The 15,663-nt window shown below is 51.7% G+C and overlaps 2 protein-coding genes across 3 annotated transcripts in view; both read left to right on the top strand.

Annotated features, from left to right (window-relative positions):
- Positions 1 to 2,473, top strand: part of ATP1A4 (ATPase Na+/K+ transporting subunit alpha 4) — a gene marked incomplete at both ends in the record, with an annotated part of 30,079 nt that extends 27,606 nt beyond the window's left edge. For both annotated transcript variants that reach the window (XM_081122018.1, XM_081122017.1), the window contains 2 exons: positions 2,065 to 2,156; positions 2,445 to 2,473. In XM_081122018.1, the coding sequence (XP_080978144.1) occupies positions 2,065 to 2,156; positions 2,445 to 2,473 (121 nt within the window). The remainder of the gene's footprint in view (positions 1 to 2,064; positions 2,157 to 2,444) is intronic.
- A 3,502-nt stretch (positions 2,474 to 5,975) lies between these two features.
- CASQ1 (calsequestrin 1) lies at positions 5,976 to 15,252 on the top strand. The gene is made up of 12 exons (XM_081122016.1): positions 5,976 to 6,147; positions 6,249 to 6,688; positions 8,364 to 8,448; positions 9,207 to 9,307; positions 9,509 to 9,620; positions 9,914 to 9,987; positions 10,287 to 10,417; positions 11,540 to 11,585; positions 12,013 to 12,067; positions 12,293 to 12,393; positions 13,202 to 13,276; positions 14,611 to 15,252. Exons 2-12 carry the CDS (start codon positions 6,410 to 6,412, stop codon positions 14,770 to 14,772), a joined length of 1,221 nt encoding a protein of 406 aa, XP_080978142.1. The 5' UTR covers positions 5,976 to 6,147; positions 6,249 to 6,409; the 3' UTR covers positions 14,773 to 15,252.
- Positions 15,253 to 15,663: the final 411 nt, after the last annotated feature.

Raw genomic sequence — 15,663 nt, 5'->3', positions numbered from 1 at the left:
TGTGTGTTTTGTTGTCCAAGGATACATATGCTCAGAGCGGAAGTAATCATAAAATTAACCCAATATGCATGGCTAATTCTATTGTACTTATGCAAATATGTTTGAATGTGCATCTGTGTGAATGGGCATCCTGAAAGTCTTATTGTTTGGTACCTTGTTTTGTTCATTCCCATGTTTTTGTTTTTGTTTTTCACATTAGTATATGCTTGCGAAAAAATTCTAGTTAAAATTTTTGCAGAGAAAAAAGCAAAACTCCCATTGCACTCCACTCCCACTCACCTCCCCGCCTGCATAGGTAACCTCTGTTAATGAGTTAGTGTGTATTCTTCCTGCTCATTTCCTCTGCACTTACATACTTTGCTCACTCTCTGTCTCTTGCAGTGTTTTACACCCTGCTTTGTGTAATGTAGGTGCTCAATGTTTAATAAAAGAGACTGTCATTTCCCTTAGATACTGACAATCCCAGTATCAGTATACTGAATTTCTTTTCTTTTTTAATTTTAAAATTATAGTTGGCATACAATATTATATTAGTTTCAGGTGTACAACATAGTGATTCAACACTTACATACCTTACAAAGCGATCACCACAGCAAGTTTAGTAACCATCTGTCGCTGTACATAGTTACCCAGGCTTGAATTTCAACTCTACAGTGTATTATTCCGGTACTTTGGACAACTTCTTAGCCATTGTAAGCCCCAACTTCATCTGCAAAGTCTCAATAATCCCAACCAGGCAGGTTGTTGTGAGAATCAAATGTAAACATACATATAATGCACCGAACCTGGGACTTGGGGCATGTGGTGCTTTGTTGAAGGGAACTCTGTCATTGTTGCTACTAGTGCCAATGTGTGAGTAACAGTAAGTGCAGCTGAGCATCACCTCTTCTCCCAAACATTCTGCAAGTATATAGAACTCATCACCTAATGTTGAGATGATTTATTTTGTGTGTTTCTCTACCCTCTTTTCCTTGATTGCCTGAGCTCCTTGAGATCAAAGACCATATATTTTTATTTCCCCAGGACCTAATGCAAACACAGAGTAGACATATGACAATTGTTGTTGAATGAACGGGTGACTGGATGTCCATAACTGTTTATATCTCTGTGTGTGTGTGTGTGTGTGTGTGTGTCTATGGAAGGAACCTTGGCTTAGGCTTTTGCTGTCCAGTATGGTACCCACTATCCTTATGAAACTATTGAGCTCTTGAGACATGGCTAGTGAGATGAAGAAACTAAATTTGTAATTTTATTTAGTTTTAGTAAATTTAAAGTTAAAAACTAAAGCAGTGTCAAATATTTTTCTATGAAATAAAATTCTACTGTTTTGGGTGGACTACATTTTCATTTAACCATTGAAAATTCAGTGTCTGACTTCACTGAATTTCAAAGATTTAGGATTAAAAGAACAATAAAATATCTCATTAATAACACTGATATCAATTATATTTTGAAATGATAACACTTAGGATATGCTGGGTTAAGTAAAATATATTACTAAAATTAATTGTTTTTTACTTATTTTAATGTGGCTACTAGAAAAATATTAAATTTCACATGTGGCTCGTAGCACATTTTACTCAGACGGCACTGGCCTAGGCCATCTCTCTGGCATCCAAGAGAACAAATGTGGTTCTGCTTCAACCCCTCCCCAGAGCTCATCTTCCTGGTCTCTAATTATAAAAGAGGTTCGGAAAGAAAAAACTTTTTCCCACCATTGCAATACGGAGGAGTGTGTACATTCCCTGGAAAAATATTCCCACACGTCTAGTCTCAGATAGACCTCTCCTGCTTGGACAACCTCCCCTTGGTGGGTACAAGGCCTAGGGTACCCAGAAGGCCAAGGGGGCTTCCCTTAGCAACTCCATAAGCTGGTGGATAATCCCCATGAGCACCACCTATGCCTCTGACGTGGCATTTATCTCTCCTCGTGCATTCCCAGGTTCTGCCCTCCTCAGAGGTGGGGATCAACCCTACACTCAATGCCCACACACTGTTCTCTGCATCCGCCCTTCTCTGGCCCCTCTGTCCCCAGCCACACTGACTAACTCTTACTTTCTACAGGATATTATGGTGGCTCTGTGCCACTCCCTACAGCCTTCTCATCTTTGTCTATGATGAAATGAGAAAATTGGTCATTCGTCATCATCCTGGTGGTGAGGCTCCTTGCATCCCACTCTGACTGAGTGGTCACCAGCCTCCTAACTAGTTTTCCCATCCCACCTGGTTCCTTCAGACCCATTGCCCTTCTTCCCTCCTCACTGCCTGGGCTGTGCACAGACCCCAGTCCTTCAGTCCTTGACTCTACCGTCCTGCTCCCTCCAGCTCTCGGTGCCCAGCATTCCACCCTCAGGCCTCTCACCCGGTCCTTGCTTACCCTTCTGGTCATCCCTTCGTGCTCCCATGGCCTTTCCCAGTTCAATCTGGTCTCTTCTCTCCAACAGGCTGGGTGGAAAGGGAGACCTACTACTAAACTCAGAAGAGGAAGAGCTTCTCATGACATGGGAGTGTCCTGAGAGCCCGGTGGGGCATTAGAGATTATGAGTTTGGCACGACATCTGAGTTGGGACAGAAAAATGCTGGGATGAATCACCTTGAATGAGAGAGAGACAATCCTGGGTCTGGGCTGATGGCACCATGGGTAGGAGATGGAGTGGGTTGAGGGTAATGAAGTCCAGTCGGCCTCTGACTGGAGCCCAGCAGGGAGGGGCCTTGTCCTGTTGAATCAGTAACCAGTCTAGAGAGTAAATGTTTACAACATCTCTCACCTGCTGGATGTGTTGCATCTGATTTTGGGAGAGTGGAGATTACTGTGATGCTCTCATTCTGGATCTTCAAGGCAGCCAGGCAGGGAAAGTCAGGGACCACATTCGAGGCTGGGAGGGGATCAGAATCAAGCATTGTTGCCCCTTGATGGCTATCCCAATCTTAAAGTTACTCTCTCACCCGGTGAAGAGCAAGGACAGGACAAGTCAGGCTGGAATCAGAGCAATGGGAGAGGGAGAGAAAAGAACAGCAGAGCCACACACTACAGAGGGGACCACAGCACCCACATTCAGTGCGGCAGGCAGGCTCATCCAGCCCCCACTTTAGCTCCTCAGATCAGCTTATAGAATCAGAGTTTTAGTGCTAGAAGAGACCTTATTTCATCAATGAAGAACCTGAGGTCAGAGAGGTTGAATGACTTGGGAAGGGTCACATGGTGAGTAGCCAATGTGGGGCTGAGGAAGGCACTGGTAACCCTGCCCTCCACCCGCTGTGGTGGTCAGGTCATCTCTACCCCATCCCACCCCTGAACCCTTTCTTTCTGCTGTGGCCTTGAAACAGGCAGAGACAGCGCTTTCTGCATCCCTGCAGCCTTTCCTTTAGCACCCAGCTGCCCCATGCCCCAGACTCCACAAGGGGTGATGGACATTCCCAAAAACCTGGTCTCTGAGCCTAAGCCCACGGGCTTTGCTGCGTCTCTGGTGGGTGAGGAGTCCCCAGGGAGCCTTTCTCTCTTGCCCAGCTCTTCCTTCCTCTTCGCCCATTCACTGGCTTTGCTCTGTGAGTCGGTCCACTTTGCCCTCTGGGTCAGTTCATTCTCAGGCTCCTTTTAGAGGAGAGGGTTGGCTGTGTCCCAAAGCATACTGAGCAAGAGAGAACTGCTAAGGAAAGCTGGGGGAAATCATAGACTGTCACCAAAAACAAAGTAAACGTGTTTAGTGACTTCATACTATGCCCGCAGTGGGACAAGGGCCTTATACCACCCATTAATTCATTCAATAAATATATTCTTGCCACTCCACCCCATTTGATAGATGAGAAAGCCAAGGTCTTTCAGATTCCAAAACTTGTACCCTTCACCACTTTCCAGACTAGTTTTACAATGATGGCTGGGCCAGAAATATACAAATACAATAAAATGAACAAAAAATAGGGTGGTGATGGAAGAAGGGTCACGGGCAGGTCTGGATGGGAGGCCAAAGAGAAGGGCATTGTAAGGTATAGTCAGCCACTGTTCCCCTACATCCACCCCTTCAGAGGTCTCCCCACCCATGCTCCCCTCCCTCCAATGCAAGGTCTCCTAGGGACAGAGCTATATCAGTCTGGGGTCCTTCCCCCAGCTGCTGACACGGCTGAACCAGACCCTGGGAGATGGAGGGGCCAGGGGGTGTGTGAATGAGGTACGGAGGGGCCAGCTCCTCAGGTTTCAGGAGCAAGAGCTTCGGGTGTCTGGTGGGTTAAAAATACAGAGGCCCCAACTCAGGGTCATTTGATACCAGTGGCTGAGCCTGCTGAGTCCAAGGGCCTGAAAGCAGGGGCCCAAAGGGAAGGGACTGAGTAGAAAGAGAGCAAAGCATTAGAGAGCCAAGGTGGGGTGGTGCAGCTACAGGAAAGCATAGGGTGGCACTGAAGAGCCAAGGGCAAAGAGGGAAGGAGCAGGATGGGGCGAAAAGTCTGGTAGCTGCAGGAGAAATGAAGAAATGGAGAAGCCTGGGCCACCATTTAATCCCATTTCACACCCTTGGGGGTACAGAGGGTCAGATTCATCATGGACAAGTCTGATGTTCCAATGTCCCTGTCCAAATGTTTCCCCTCCCCCAGAGTGCAGCAGATGTGAGAAATCAGGGCTGGACGTCATCTAAGTCATCTACTTCCGGCGGGTCTGCCCATCTGTCCCACTGTCTGCTCGTTGTGGGACTGTGAGCACATTCGTCCCTCTCCTGTGAGCCCAGGAGATGGGTCCTGAGGTCTTCGGCTCCAACACGCCCTGCCTAGGCTAGCTCTGGCCTCTCCTGCCCGGTGACAGCTATCCCTCTTGGACTCACTCCTGCCACGGTGCTGCGATTGTGTGTGTCCTGCCTGCCTCAGCCGTGCAAGGTCTGCCCCACGGGGGTGTGGAAAAGTTACTCTATCAGAATCTCATGCCACTGCCTGAGGGCAAAAGAAACACGGTCACTCCAAAATCCCAGCTATGTCAGGGTGGGGCCGGGGGTTTCTGACTTTGATCCAGCCCCTCCTCGATCTCCCTCATGCCTCATTTTACCTGCGAATGGTAAGAGCCCTGAAGGGCTACGAAGAAGGTCCTTCCTTCCCAGGTACACAGAGCTGAACTCATCCGCTTGGCCCTCACCCCCGAGATAGGCTCCAGAAAGTTAGAGCCTCTCCCTCCCAACTCGGGTTGGCCCTCAGGCGCACAGGATTCATCCACATCCCACCTCTTCATGATTTCCTGGTGGTAATTTCCCCCCCAGTGTTTATACCTGGTCTTGTAAAAGACATAGGAATGAATGGCTGCTTTCCGCTGCTCTCCTTGGAACCACTCAGCCTGGGACCCTCCCTCTCCGCTGTGCCCAGAAAACCCGGGCCCATAGGATCAGAGTCCCCAGCACAGGCAGGAGGCCGCATCCAAGGGCTGTCTCCGCTCGTCGTGGGCAGAGGAATCCCGAATGCCCATCTCTCCAGGATGGATGTGGCCAGCAGGCCTGCCCCACGCCCGCCCTTCCCCTGCCTTCCCAAGTTAGGAGTGTTGAGTGCAGCAAAGGAAACCAGCTGGAACCGAGCCAGGGCTCCGGTGCTGGACCTGGCTCCATCTTTTATTCAGAGAATGACCTCATCCTTGGTCCTGGTTCTTAAAAGGGAAGTGCAGGGGGTCCCTTTCCTGAGGCCTGGGTCGCATTTTTATTGCCCCCTCTTCTCTACCGGATAAAAGAAGCAGACTTCACCCAGAAGGAATTCCAGGTTTTAGGACTTAGAGTTGATATTGCGTCTGTCCCTTCTCTCCTGTGTCATGAATTTACCCTCTGACCCAGAGTATCTCCCTCTTTACCCCCCATTCCTTCTCTCTGAGTCCCCTTGCCCTCACTTCTCCTAATTACCCCAACTCGCCCCTCCACCAGCCCCAGTTTCATTTACCTTCGACTCATCTGGTCTTATTTTTAGCTCCAGCTTTTTCCTTTCTTAATATGGTGCTGAGCTCTCAGGCTGGTGTGGGGACAGGGGCTGGAGCCCTGGACATTGTGGGGAGGGGAGAGGGAGAGGTCTCCGGGAGCCTGGGGGAGAGGGGCAGGAGGTGGGAGGGTTCCAGTCTCATGGAGCTGTCCTGGTCTCGGAAGGTTACCCCTCTCTCCTGCCAATTTTGAAAACATATTTAGACAGGACCAGGTGGGGCTGAGGAGTGCCAATCTCAGGGGCAGCTCGGGTTCCCTCCCCGCCCCCGCTCCTGTTCCTCCTCCTGACCCTTTTTCTCTTGGCTCTGTTAACAGTGTCTCCAGGACCCAGCAGTGTCCTCTGTCCACTGCCCTAGGCCGTCCCGACCCCACCCTCACTGTGAGCCCCTAACTCAGGATTCAGGACCCAGGGGCCCCTCCCCACCCCAGCGAACCTCTTCTGGACCAGGAGAGACAACCCAGATCTCGCTACCTCCATGCGTGCTGCAGACAGGATGAGGGCCAGAGCTGTGCCGGGCCTTCGGCGGGCGCTGCTGTTGCTGCTGGTGCTGGGGGCACCTGAGGCAGGGGTGCAGGCGGAGGACGGGCTGGACTTCCCCGAGTACGACGGAGTGGACCGTGTGGTCAACGTCAATGCAAAGAACTACAAGAACGTGTTCAAGAAGTACGAGGTGCTGGCACTGCTCTACCACGAGCCCCCGGAGGACGACAAGGCCTCGCAGAGACAATTTGAGATGGAGGAGCTGACCCTGGAGGTGAGTGCTGGGCTCTGCAGGTCTGCAGAGCACACCTAGCCCCTCTCTGCCACTCCCCCATCCTACAACCCCAGGTAGGCCTTTCGGGGTGGGATCTGGGGCCAAAAGGACCCAAATGGCATGTAGCCTCAGCCAAATGAGAAACAGAGGTTTGGGGACGCACAAGGACCACTGGAGTCAGGCAATTTGGGGGGAGAGGGGGACTGTGAGGAGTGTCTCCTCCATGCTACAGGAGGCTGGTAGGACTAGGTTTAGCTAGAACTGAGGGGCTCTTAGAAAGGGGTAGAAAAGGAAAAGAGGTTCTTCAGGGGAAAGGAAGAACTGTGATGCAGAGGACTGCACCCCCAATCTATATTCCTAGCCAGGGCAGCACCCCAAAGAGATCTAAACTGAGTATAAATTTAAATGCTGTTAACACCTTGCATGTCCTTTATTTCATGGCTAACGGTTTACTAGAGACCACCACGCCTCCCACGTGTCTCCCAGTCCCTCTCTCTCCCTCCACTCCCTTACTCCCCATCTGCCCCTTTGGATCAAGCTGGATATTCTGATGGGAAGATTATTGTGGCTGTAGGAGGCTTCAGAATGCCTTCCCCAACTTCTCTCCTCAGCCCCCTCACCCCCAAGCTGATCTCAAGCCCAAGGGGGAGAGAGGCTATTATAACAAGAGAAACACCTGAGTTTGGGGATGCAAACACATGCTCCTCCAGGAGCGGGCACGTGTGCCCGGCGCCTTGTCCAAGCTTCAGCAGCCCCTTCTCTGTCTTGCCGTACAGATAGGCCCCAGCTCCCCCAGAGCTTGGAGTATTTCAGGGCAGGATACCAGGACCGCGAGCCCTCATTTCTGTGTGCCCCTGCCAGGTGCTGGAACCTGCCATCTGATTAATGAGCTGAGTATTTTTATCCTGAGTGCTCAGCATCCGTGGCCATCCTCCTGCCAACTGCCTCCCTTCCTGTTCTCCTGAAACGGCAGGAGCCGAGTCTGTGTTAGGTGGGCTTAAGCCGAAGGCCACACCCAAGGCAGAGCACATCAGGGCTGGGAGTCTGGTTGTCAGGCTGAGGGACAGCCACCTGGGGGGTGACTGTCCACAGCCTCAGGACAGGCTGAGGTGGAGGGGAAAGTTCACCTGGATGAGGGGGCCCCAGCTCATGTTCCTCTAGTCTCTGGTTCTCTCCCTCTGAGGGTAACGAGTGCTGGCCACAGTGACTCTCCTCTCAGCTTTCAGGCGTTTTCTACTCATCAGTAAGGTGACCAGCCCTCCCCCCACCCTCCTGCTCTCCAAAATTCTTCCCATTGTGGGTCACTTGTGAGAATCCCAGGGACATCACCCCATACTTGGCATGGCCTTTGATGAAGATGGAGTGCATGGGCTCAGCCCTGAGCGAGGGAAGGGCCCTGGTTTCTCTAAAGTCAGGCTCCTCAGCATTCCTGAGGAAACAGGAATATCATGTAATAAGCACATTGCAAGCAAGCAATAAGTGTTCAGGCATTAAAACTGAGCTAAGGAACAAAAGGACGGGTTTCAGGAAAGGGGAGGTATTCTGGATCCTTGCATAGCATCAAGGTCAACTCTTCAACTCCCTGCAAACCAAATAACCAGGTTTGGAGCATGAGACGGGGCATAGGGGTTCCTAACAACTCCAGGGGCTGACTTCATCCTAACCCTCCTTGCAGTTAGCAGCCCAGGTCCTAGAAGACAAGGGTGTTGGCTTCGGGATGGTGGACTCTGAGAAGGATACAGCTGTAGCCAAGAAACTAGGTAAGGGCAGGGTGGGAGCACTAGGAGGGGAGGTGGCAGGTGCGACTGGAAGGGCAGCCCTCCTGTGGGCTGGGAACTCCACCAGGCCTATTCTGAAAGGGGGAGAAAACACTGAGATTGGAAGGGTTATGGCTGAGGGTCCTGGCCTCTTTTTTTCCTCATAGAGACCCATGCTCAACTCCCAGAAAAAGGTGGACATGGCCTTCTTTATATGTTTTTCAGATATCTAGAACACGGGGCTAGGTGCTGGAGGAAAGGGGAAGCAGGGAACTCAGGTGGGGCTGGACAGGCCTCGGCAAACGCCTCTTCCCACCCCTCCCCCTCCAGCCCGTGGCTAAGTGTCACAGCACAGGCCACCAGGGGGCAACACAGGACTGAGACTGGACACTGGATACTGATGGGGGCGGGGTAGTGAGTGATTAAGTCATCTAGTAACAGCAGAGGGTTAAAGGGCTGAACTGGCAACTGGCCACTGGAGTTCTCAGAGGAGGTGACATGAATCTCTCTCTAGTATGGCAAACAGAGAAAGGAGAAATCGTCCTACATACTCCCCTAACACCCCTGCCTGATGCCAGCTTCTCCCTGGAGATGGGCCCAGGGGTGTAGGGCTAAGGGGCATGGGGGTGGGTGAGGCTGGGGAAGCGGAGGGGGAGAATGTGGGGTTCAGGGGGATTATAAAATGGGCTGTCGCCCTGGATTTGGACTCTTGGCTCCGTGGGAAGGTTGGGGTCATGGCTCATGTCTGGCCTGCTCCCCAGGACTAACTGAAGAGGACAGCATCTACGTGTTCAAGGGAGATGAGGTCATTGAGTATGACGGGGAGCTTGCTGCTGACACCCTGGTGGAGTTTCTGCTCGATGTGAGGATTCATTACCCTGGACCTAATGGCCCTGCTTTAAGGCTTCATGCCTGTCCTCGACCAACCCCAACCTTACACACACACACACACACACACACACACACACACACACATCAGCCCTCTTCTCCCTCGCTCCTCTCCCTGCTTCCACCAGTGAGGACAGAAACTCACTCTCTTCCTTCGATGTCCCTGCTCTTCCAGGTCCTAGAGGACCCTGTGGAATTGATTGAGGGTGAACGAGAGCTGCAGGCATTTGAGAACATCGAGGATGACAACAAACTCATTGGCTACTTCAAGAACAAAGACTCAGAGCGTGGGTAACCCTCAGACTCCACGGTTCCCCTCCTGGGTCTCCCACTTAACCCACGTCACGGCCCCTGTCTCCTAACTCCTCTTGCCACAGTCATCTCCACCACCTGCTCTGATCTCCTGCACTTGGGGGGTCCCCAGAGGGGCACCTCCAGCATTCCTCTCCCCCCCACACACATGTTTTAACCACTCTCAGAGGGTTAGAGGGGTGGGTCTCAACTAGGGGAGACAGACAGACGGGAGCGGGCTCCTTGGCACACCTGCTCTGCCAGAGACTGACTCTGCATCCCCCTTCAGATTACAAGGCTTATGAGGACGCCGCAGAGGAGTTCCACCCGTACATCCCCTTCTTCGCCACCTTCGACAGCAAGGTTCTCCACCCAGAACATATTGGGTCTCCCTCACCCTCCTCAGCCCTCCAACCCCTCTCCCAGCATCTACGGGACCCATTCCCTCCCTACACACCACACTCCCACCTCCACTCAGGCCTCCCCACCCCAAAGATCTTAGACTATCTAACCCACTCCTCTCATGTCCAACTGAGGCCCAGAAAAGTGAAGACACTTGTCCAGTGTCACAGTGGCAGCCTCACTCCCTTCCTCACACTGCTCCCCCATCATAAGGCTTCTCATCATAATCCTGCATCCCCTGCTCCACCCCCACCCCAAAGGTGGCAAAGAAGCTGACCCTGAAGATGAACGAGATTGACTTCTATGAAGCCTTCATGGAAGAGCCTGTGACAATCCCAGACAAGCCCAACAGCAAAGAGGAGATCGTCAGCTTCGTGGAGGAGCATAAGAGGTAGGGGCAGGGGCAAACCTGGGAGCAGGGCTGGAGCACCCGCCCTGGACGTGGGCCGGGGAGTCTCGGCCAACCAGGAGGCTGCTCTCACCTTGCGATAACCCACTCTGGGTGCCAGTGCTCGTGGTACGCAGACCCTTTTCCACAATATTTTGCACCCTGACCAGCCCTGAGCCCTAACACGTCAAAGGTTCTCCATAAATGTGTACTGTGGATTGTGATGAGTCTTGAGTGCCTGTAGTCTGCCAGGAATTGAGAGGTGCTTTCTATCTCTGTTATTATATTTAATCCTTAACAACCTGAAGTAAAGAGGTTCCATAGGCAATAAGTGCCAGAACTGACTTCCAACCCAGATCTGGCCTGTGGTGTTTCCCGTAGGCTACCCTCCGCCAGCCAGGGGTACTCAACAGGGTGGAGGGATTGGCGGAGGACTTCGCCCTCCAGGGGATATTTGGCAATGTCCTGAGAGATCTTTGGGTGGGGGGAATGCTGCTGGTATTTACTGGGTAGAGGCCAGGGATGTTGCTAACCCTCCTGCAGTGCACAGAACAGCCCCCACAACAAAGCGTTACCTGGCCCCAAAAGTCAATAGTGTTGAGGTTGAGAAGCCTTGCCTTAAACTCAACACAGTTCTCTTCTTTCACAGTACTTCACAGCTGGAAATACCCTCTCAGTGCAAACCACACTCCCTCTCTCCCCTAGATCACGGTCCCCTTCATCAGGGCAGGCATGTGTTTGCTTTGTTTAATTGTACACACACTTAGCATAGGGCTCAGAACATCTCAGACACCCAAATTTATTGAATGAGTAAGTGAATGAATGAATGAGTGAATGAATGAATGAATGCATGAATGAACGAATGAGCAAATGAATACTCCAATGCCCAGTTCTTACCGTCCTCATGAAAGTATCTCTTGCAGTCCCCTTGCCCATCTCCATTCTCCCACCTGTTTAAACTGTGCGCTGATCTGAGCCTGGTGCCCAGAGCTTAGACTTTGCCAGGTGTCTCTGTTCTGGGCTACATGCTGTCTGCGCCCTAGGCATGACCCACAGGCAGCCTCGGCTAGGGGGACCCTCTGGGGGGGCCCTTCTCACCCACTGAGGAGTGACTCTCTGTTCTAGATCGACCCTGAGGAAACTGAAGCCTGAGAGTATGTATGAGACCTGGGTGAGTAGCCCTAGACAGGGCCAGGCCCTGGGGGAGCAAAGGCGGACGCAGAGCCAAGTCCTAGAAACAACCCCCCCCACACACACACACACTGCTCCTCATGCCTCGCTTGTAGGAAAGACACCAGCAAAGGTTGGGGGGGGTTGTTCTGAAGATCGTGTCACATATAAATTGATGAAGATGACAAGTTCTGGGGCTGAAGGGTTTGCCAGAGGAAGTCTGGGGCCCTAGAGCTGAACGGGGCAGTGTCATTTGGAAAAGGAAATGGGAGTTCCTACTCCCATTGCTGTGGGAGTTCCTACCACAAGACTACACCTGATCCAGAAGCTGAATTTCCATAAAATTCAGGAACAAGGAAGATCTAGGGTCTGTCCTGGGCTCTCTGACTTCAGGCGACAGCTAAGGCCCTCCTCCTTTCCCCACACAGGAGGACGACCTGGATGGAATCCATATCGTGGCCTTTGCAGAGGAGGCTGACCCCGGTGAGGGAGGAAGATGGAGGAATTGGGGGAGCTGGTGAAAGGAGGAGTCAGGGGTGTTTGCTAGGGTATCTGCTTCCCTGAGGAGGCAGTCCTGGGAGAGTAAAAGTGGCCTGGGGCTAGACTTGTGAAGCTGTGGGAGGTGAGGGAAGAGATCTGTACTCTGTGTTCTCGATGTCCCTTTTCTCTCCACCCCACCTCATACTTCTTGCTTGTGTTCCCTCCAAGACGGCTATGAGTTCTTAGAGACTCTCAAGGCTGTGGCCCAAGATAACACTGAAAACCCTGATCTTAGCATCATCTGGATTGACCCTGATGACTTTCCCCTGGTAAGAGGCACCGCTCAGGCACAGCTGTCCTAAGTTAGGGCCTAGACTATGGCATGTTGTGAAAGGAGCTTGTTCCTGCCCCATCTCCTAGCTGGAGGCCCTGGGAGATTACACCTGCTACACGCTCAAGGACACTGTGGCCATGGGGAGAGCCTGAGAAAAGGGGGCAGGATCATAAGCGAGCCACATGGGACATCACCCACATGACTCCCAGAGCAGAAGCTGAGCAGGGAATCATGCCCAGGGTTGACTCCTTCTAGAGAAAGCCAGAATTTGGGGGAGCAGATGAACACGTTAACCCTGCACGTGGATGTACACAGTCATCGAATCAAAGCACAGAGATTCCCTGTTTCAGGGGACGGCTTTTTTCCCAGCTTAATCCCCAACACCCAACCCTCATTGTTGAAAGACTAACTGAATGAACAAGCAGAAATGTGAGGAAATTGGCAATTACCAGGTATAAATAACTACCTTAGTTTAGAGATGTAGAAACTGAGGGCCAGAAACAAATGACTTGCACAAAGTCACAGGGTCACCCAGTAGCAGAGCCAGGATCAAAACAGGGGTTTCCTATCTAGTTTTTCTTGGGAAGGAGAAGTCAATGTCCCCAGCTGGTCTTCCTGACACTCTCCCTTGGGGATTTCTACCCTTTAACTGCTTAGCTCCACCTATCCCCTGGGGCCCTGCAGCTGGACCCTCCCCATCTGCCCTGGGTTCAGTGTTCTCTACCCCGGTGCTCACCCTCACACCCTCCTGGGCTCGAGTGTCCCTCAACTCCATTAAGTTGCCCCCTGTGGTCTCTCCACAGCTGGTTCCCTACTGGGAGAAGACCTTTGATATCGACCTGTCAGCCCCGCAAATAGGAGTCGTCAATGTGACTGATGTAAGTTCCCCTCCCTCCCCCCTGGTTGACCCCCAGCTCTGCTTCCCAGAGTAGCTGGCTCTCCTCTGCTCTGCTGAGGTGCTGAGTCAGAACCAGACCTGCCCGGCCAACCCTGCCCTGCACGTGGCTGCCTCCACCTGTTAGAATTGGCTGCTCCTCCTTCAAGGCCCAGTTCCAACACTCTCTTCTCCATGAAGTCTTTCCAGATCTCCCACTTGGAATCATTTCTTCCTTAGCACTCTCAGAACCCTCTGGGCATTGAAAACATGACTTTCATATGGCTATTTTTGTACCATGTGTGTCTCTTCCAGTAGACTTTGAGCTTTAAAAATATATATATATGTTTTTATTGATTTCAGACAGAGGAAGGGATAGAGAGAGATAAAAACATCAATGATGAGAGAGGGTCATTGACTGGCTGCCTCCTGCACAACCCCTGCCGGGGATTGAGCCCACAACTAGGGCATGTGCCCTGACCAGAATCGAACCTTGATCTCCTGGATCATAGGTCAATGTGCAACCACTAAGCCACACCAGCCAGGCGATTTGGGGCTTTTTGAGGGCAGCAATCTCATTCACACATGACAGGTGCTTTGGTAACGTTTGCTGAGTTGAACTGAATAAGCCATTGCCTTTGCTTTCATATAACTCTCAGTCTAACTAGGGAGGCAGGCATCCCATTAACCACCAAGCCAGATCTGATCAACTCTCTAATAAAGATACAAATAAAGTGCTAGGAAGGCGGAGAAATCAAAGTGATTTCTGCTTAAGAGAATCAGAGAAGGGTCTAAAAGGAGTGGCATTCCAAGGGGAGATTTTACAATGGAGAGGAGTTCTCCAAGTGAAAATTATGAGAAGTCACTTCCAAACCGATGGAAAAGTTAGTGCAAAAGGTCAAAGTAGGAAAATGAATATCAGGATCAGAAAAAGGCAAATAGTTTTCTGTGGCTTGAGAGTCTAGAGATCTCTGAGGCGCTGGGAAAGCAGGTTATAAAAAGCCTTGAATGCCGAAGAGTTTCTGCCTTTCTTCTCCAGGCCATGGAGAGCCACCAGTGGTTTTGCGTCAGGGGCGTGATAGCCAGGTCTGTTTTAGGAAGCTCAGCATGCCAAGGGCATGGCAGAAAGACGGAAGGGAGAAGACCCATTTGCCCATCCAGCAGTTCTTTCTACTCCTACTGTCACCGTTCTAGCCTAGACCTTTTTCCCTGGCCACTGGCACAGGAAGAGAGGGGACCAGACGATGTAGGGAAGGCCGGACAGAGCCCACTGAGTAGGGGGACAGCCCAGAGACCTCAGTGAGGCCTAGCTCCGGGCCTGTGTCTGTGCCCGTCCAGGCTGACAGCATATGGATGGAGATGGACGACGAGGAGGACCTGCCCTCGGCCGAGGAGCTGGAGGACTGGCTGGAGGACGTGCTGGAGGGCGAGATCAACACAGAGGACGATGACGACGACGACGACGATGACGATGATGATGATGATGATGACGATGACTAGCTGCTATGACAACCATCCCTGTGCCCCACACGCTCTCCTCAGGCTCCCTCCCGCCTTCCCTGAAGTCCTCCAGGGATACTAGGTCATCTTCTGCCATAGGGCCCCATGGGGTCTATATGCTGAGTGCTGGGACCCTGGCCCCCTCACCTGCTGAGGAAAGGAGCTACTTTTCCCTACAAAACAGCCCAGCTATCTCTGACTTCCGTCTCCTGTCCCACAGTGTCCTGTATCTATCCACTGCTCCCCAAACTCTTTCTTGTGATTTTTCCTCTTGCCATATCTCTGGGCCCCGGTCTCTCTTCTGTTCCCGCCATCTGTGCACACTCTTCCCTCACTCTCTCAAATCCTATATCCTCGTGACTGTCCTCTCCCTGGCCAAGAGGAAGGGAGGGCACTGTGTTTGGGGCTGTATCTCAGCAATCTTTTGTTAATGTATTTGGGTCAAACAAGAAGCCTCAATAAAAGATCTGGGGCAGCTGAGCAAGTGTCTGCTGGTAAGGTCTCACCCCTGTGGCAGGAGGGGGCCAGCCACAGGGGTAGGTTAGGTGTGAGTGCCTTTTAAGGGGCTGCCATGTGGGGGTGGGGGGAGGTTGGGCTCCCTCGGTCAGTTGTCCCAGAGGGGCTTGGATTATTTATCTGCTGCTAGTCAACAAGCCTTTTCTGAACACATGATGTTCGTCCAGCACCGCTGTGAGGCTCTGGGAGAACAGAGTGCTGGCCCGTCTGATTAACCTGACTGGGAAGTCAAGACAAGCACACTAAACAAGTGAAGAAAAATACAAAGCAATATGTAATTAAGTGCTTGTGTATTGCTTGATAGCACCCTCCCTGCAGCTCTTATTTGAATGTCAAGACTGAGCCCAAACAGCATTTCTTGTTGAGGCCTTTCCA

Source organism: Miniopterus schreibersii (genome assembly GCF_964146895.1).
Source record: "Miniopterus schreibersii genome assembly, chromosome: 19".
Taxonomy (NCBI): domain Eukaryota; kingdom Metazoa; phylum Chordata; class Mammalia; order Chiroptera; family Miniopteridae; genus Miniopterus; species Miniopterus schreibersii.
Note: the sequence above shows the minus strand (reverse complement) of the source record. Positions and strands in the feature narration are given on the sequence as shown.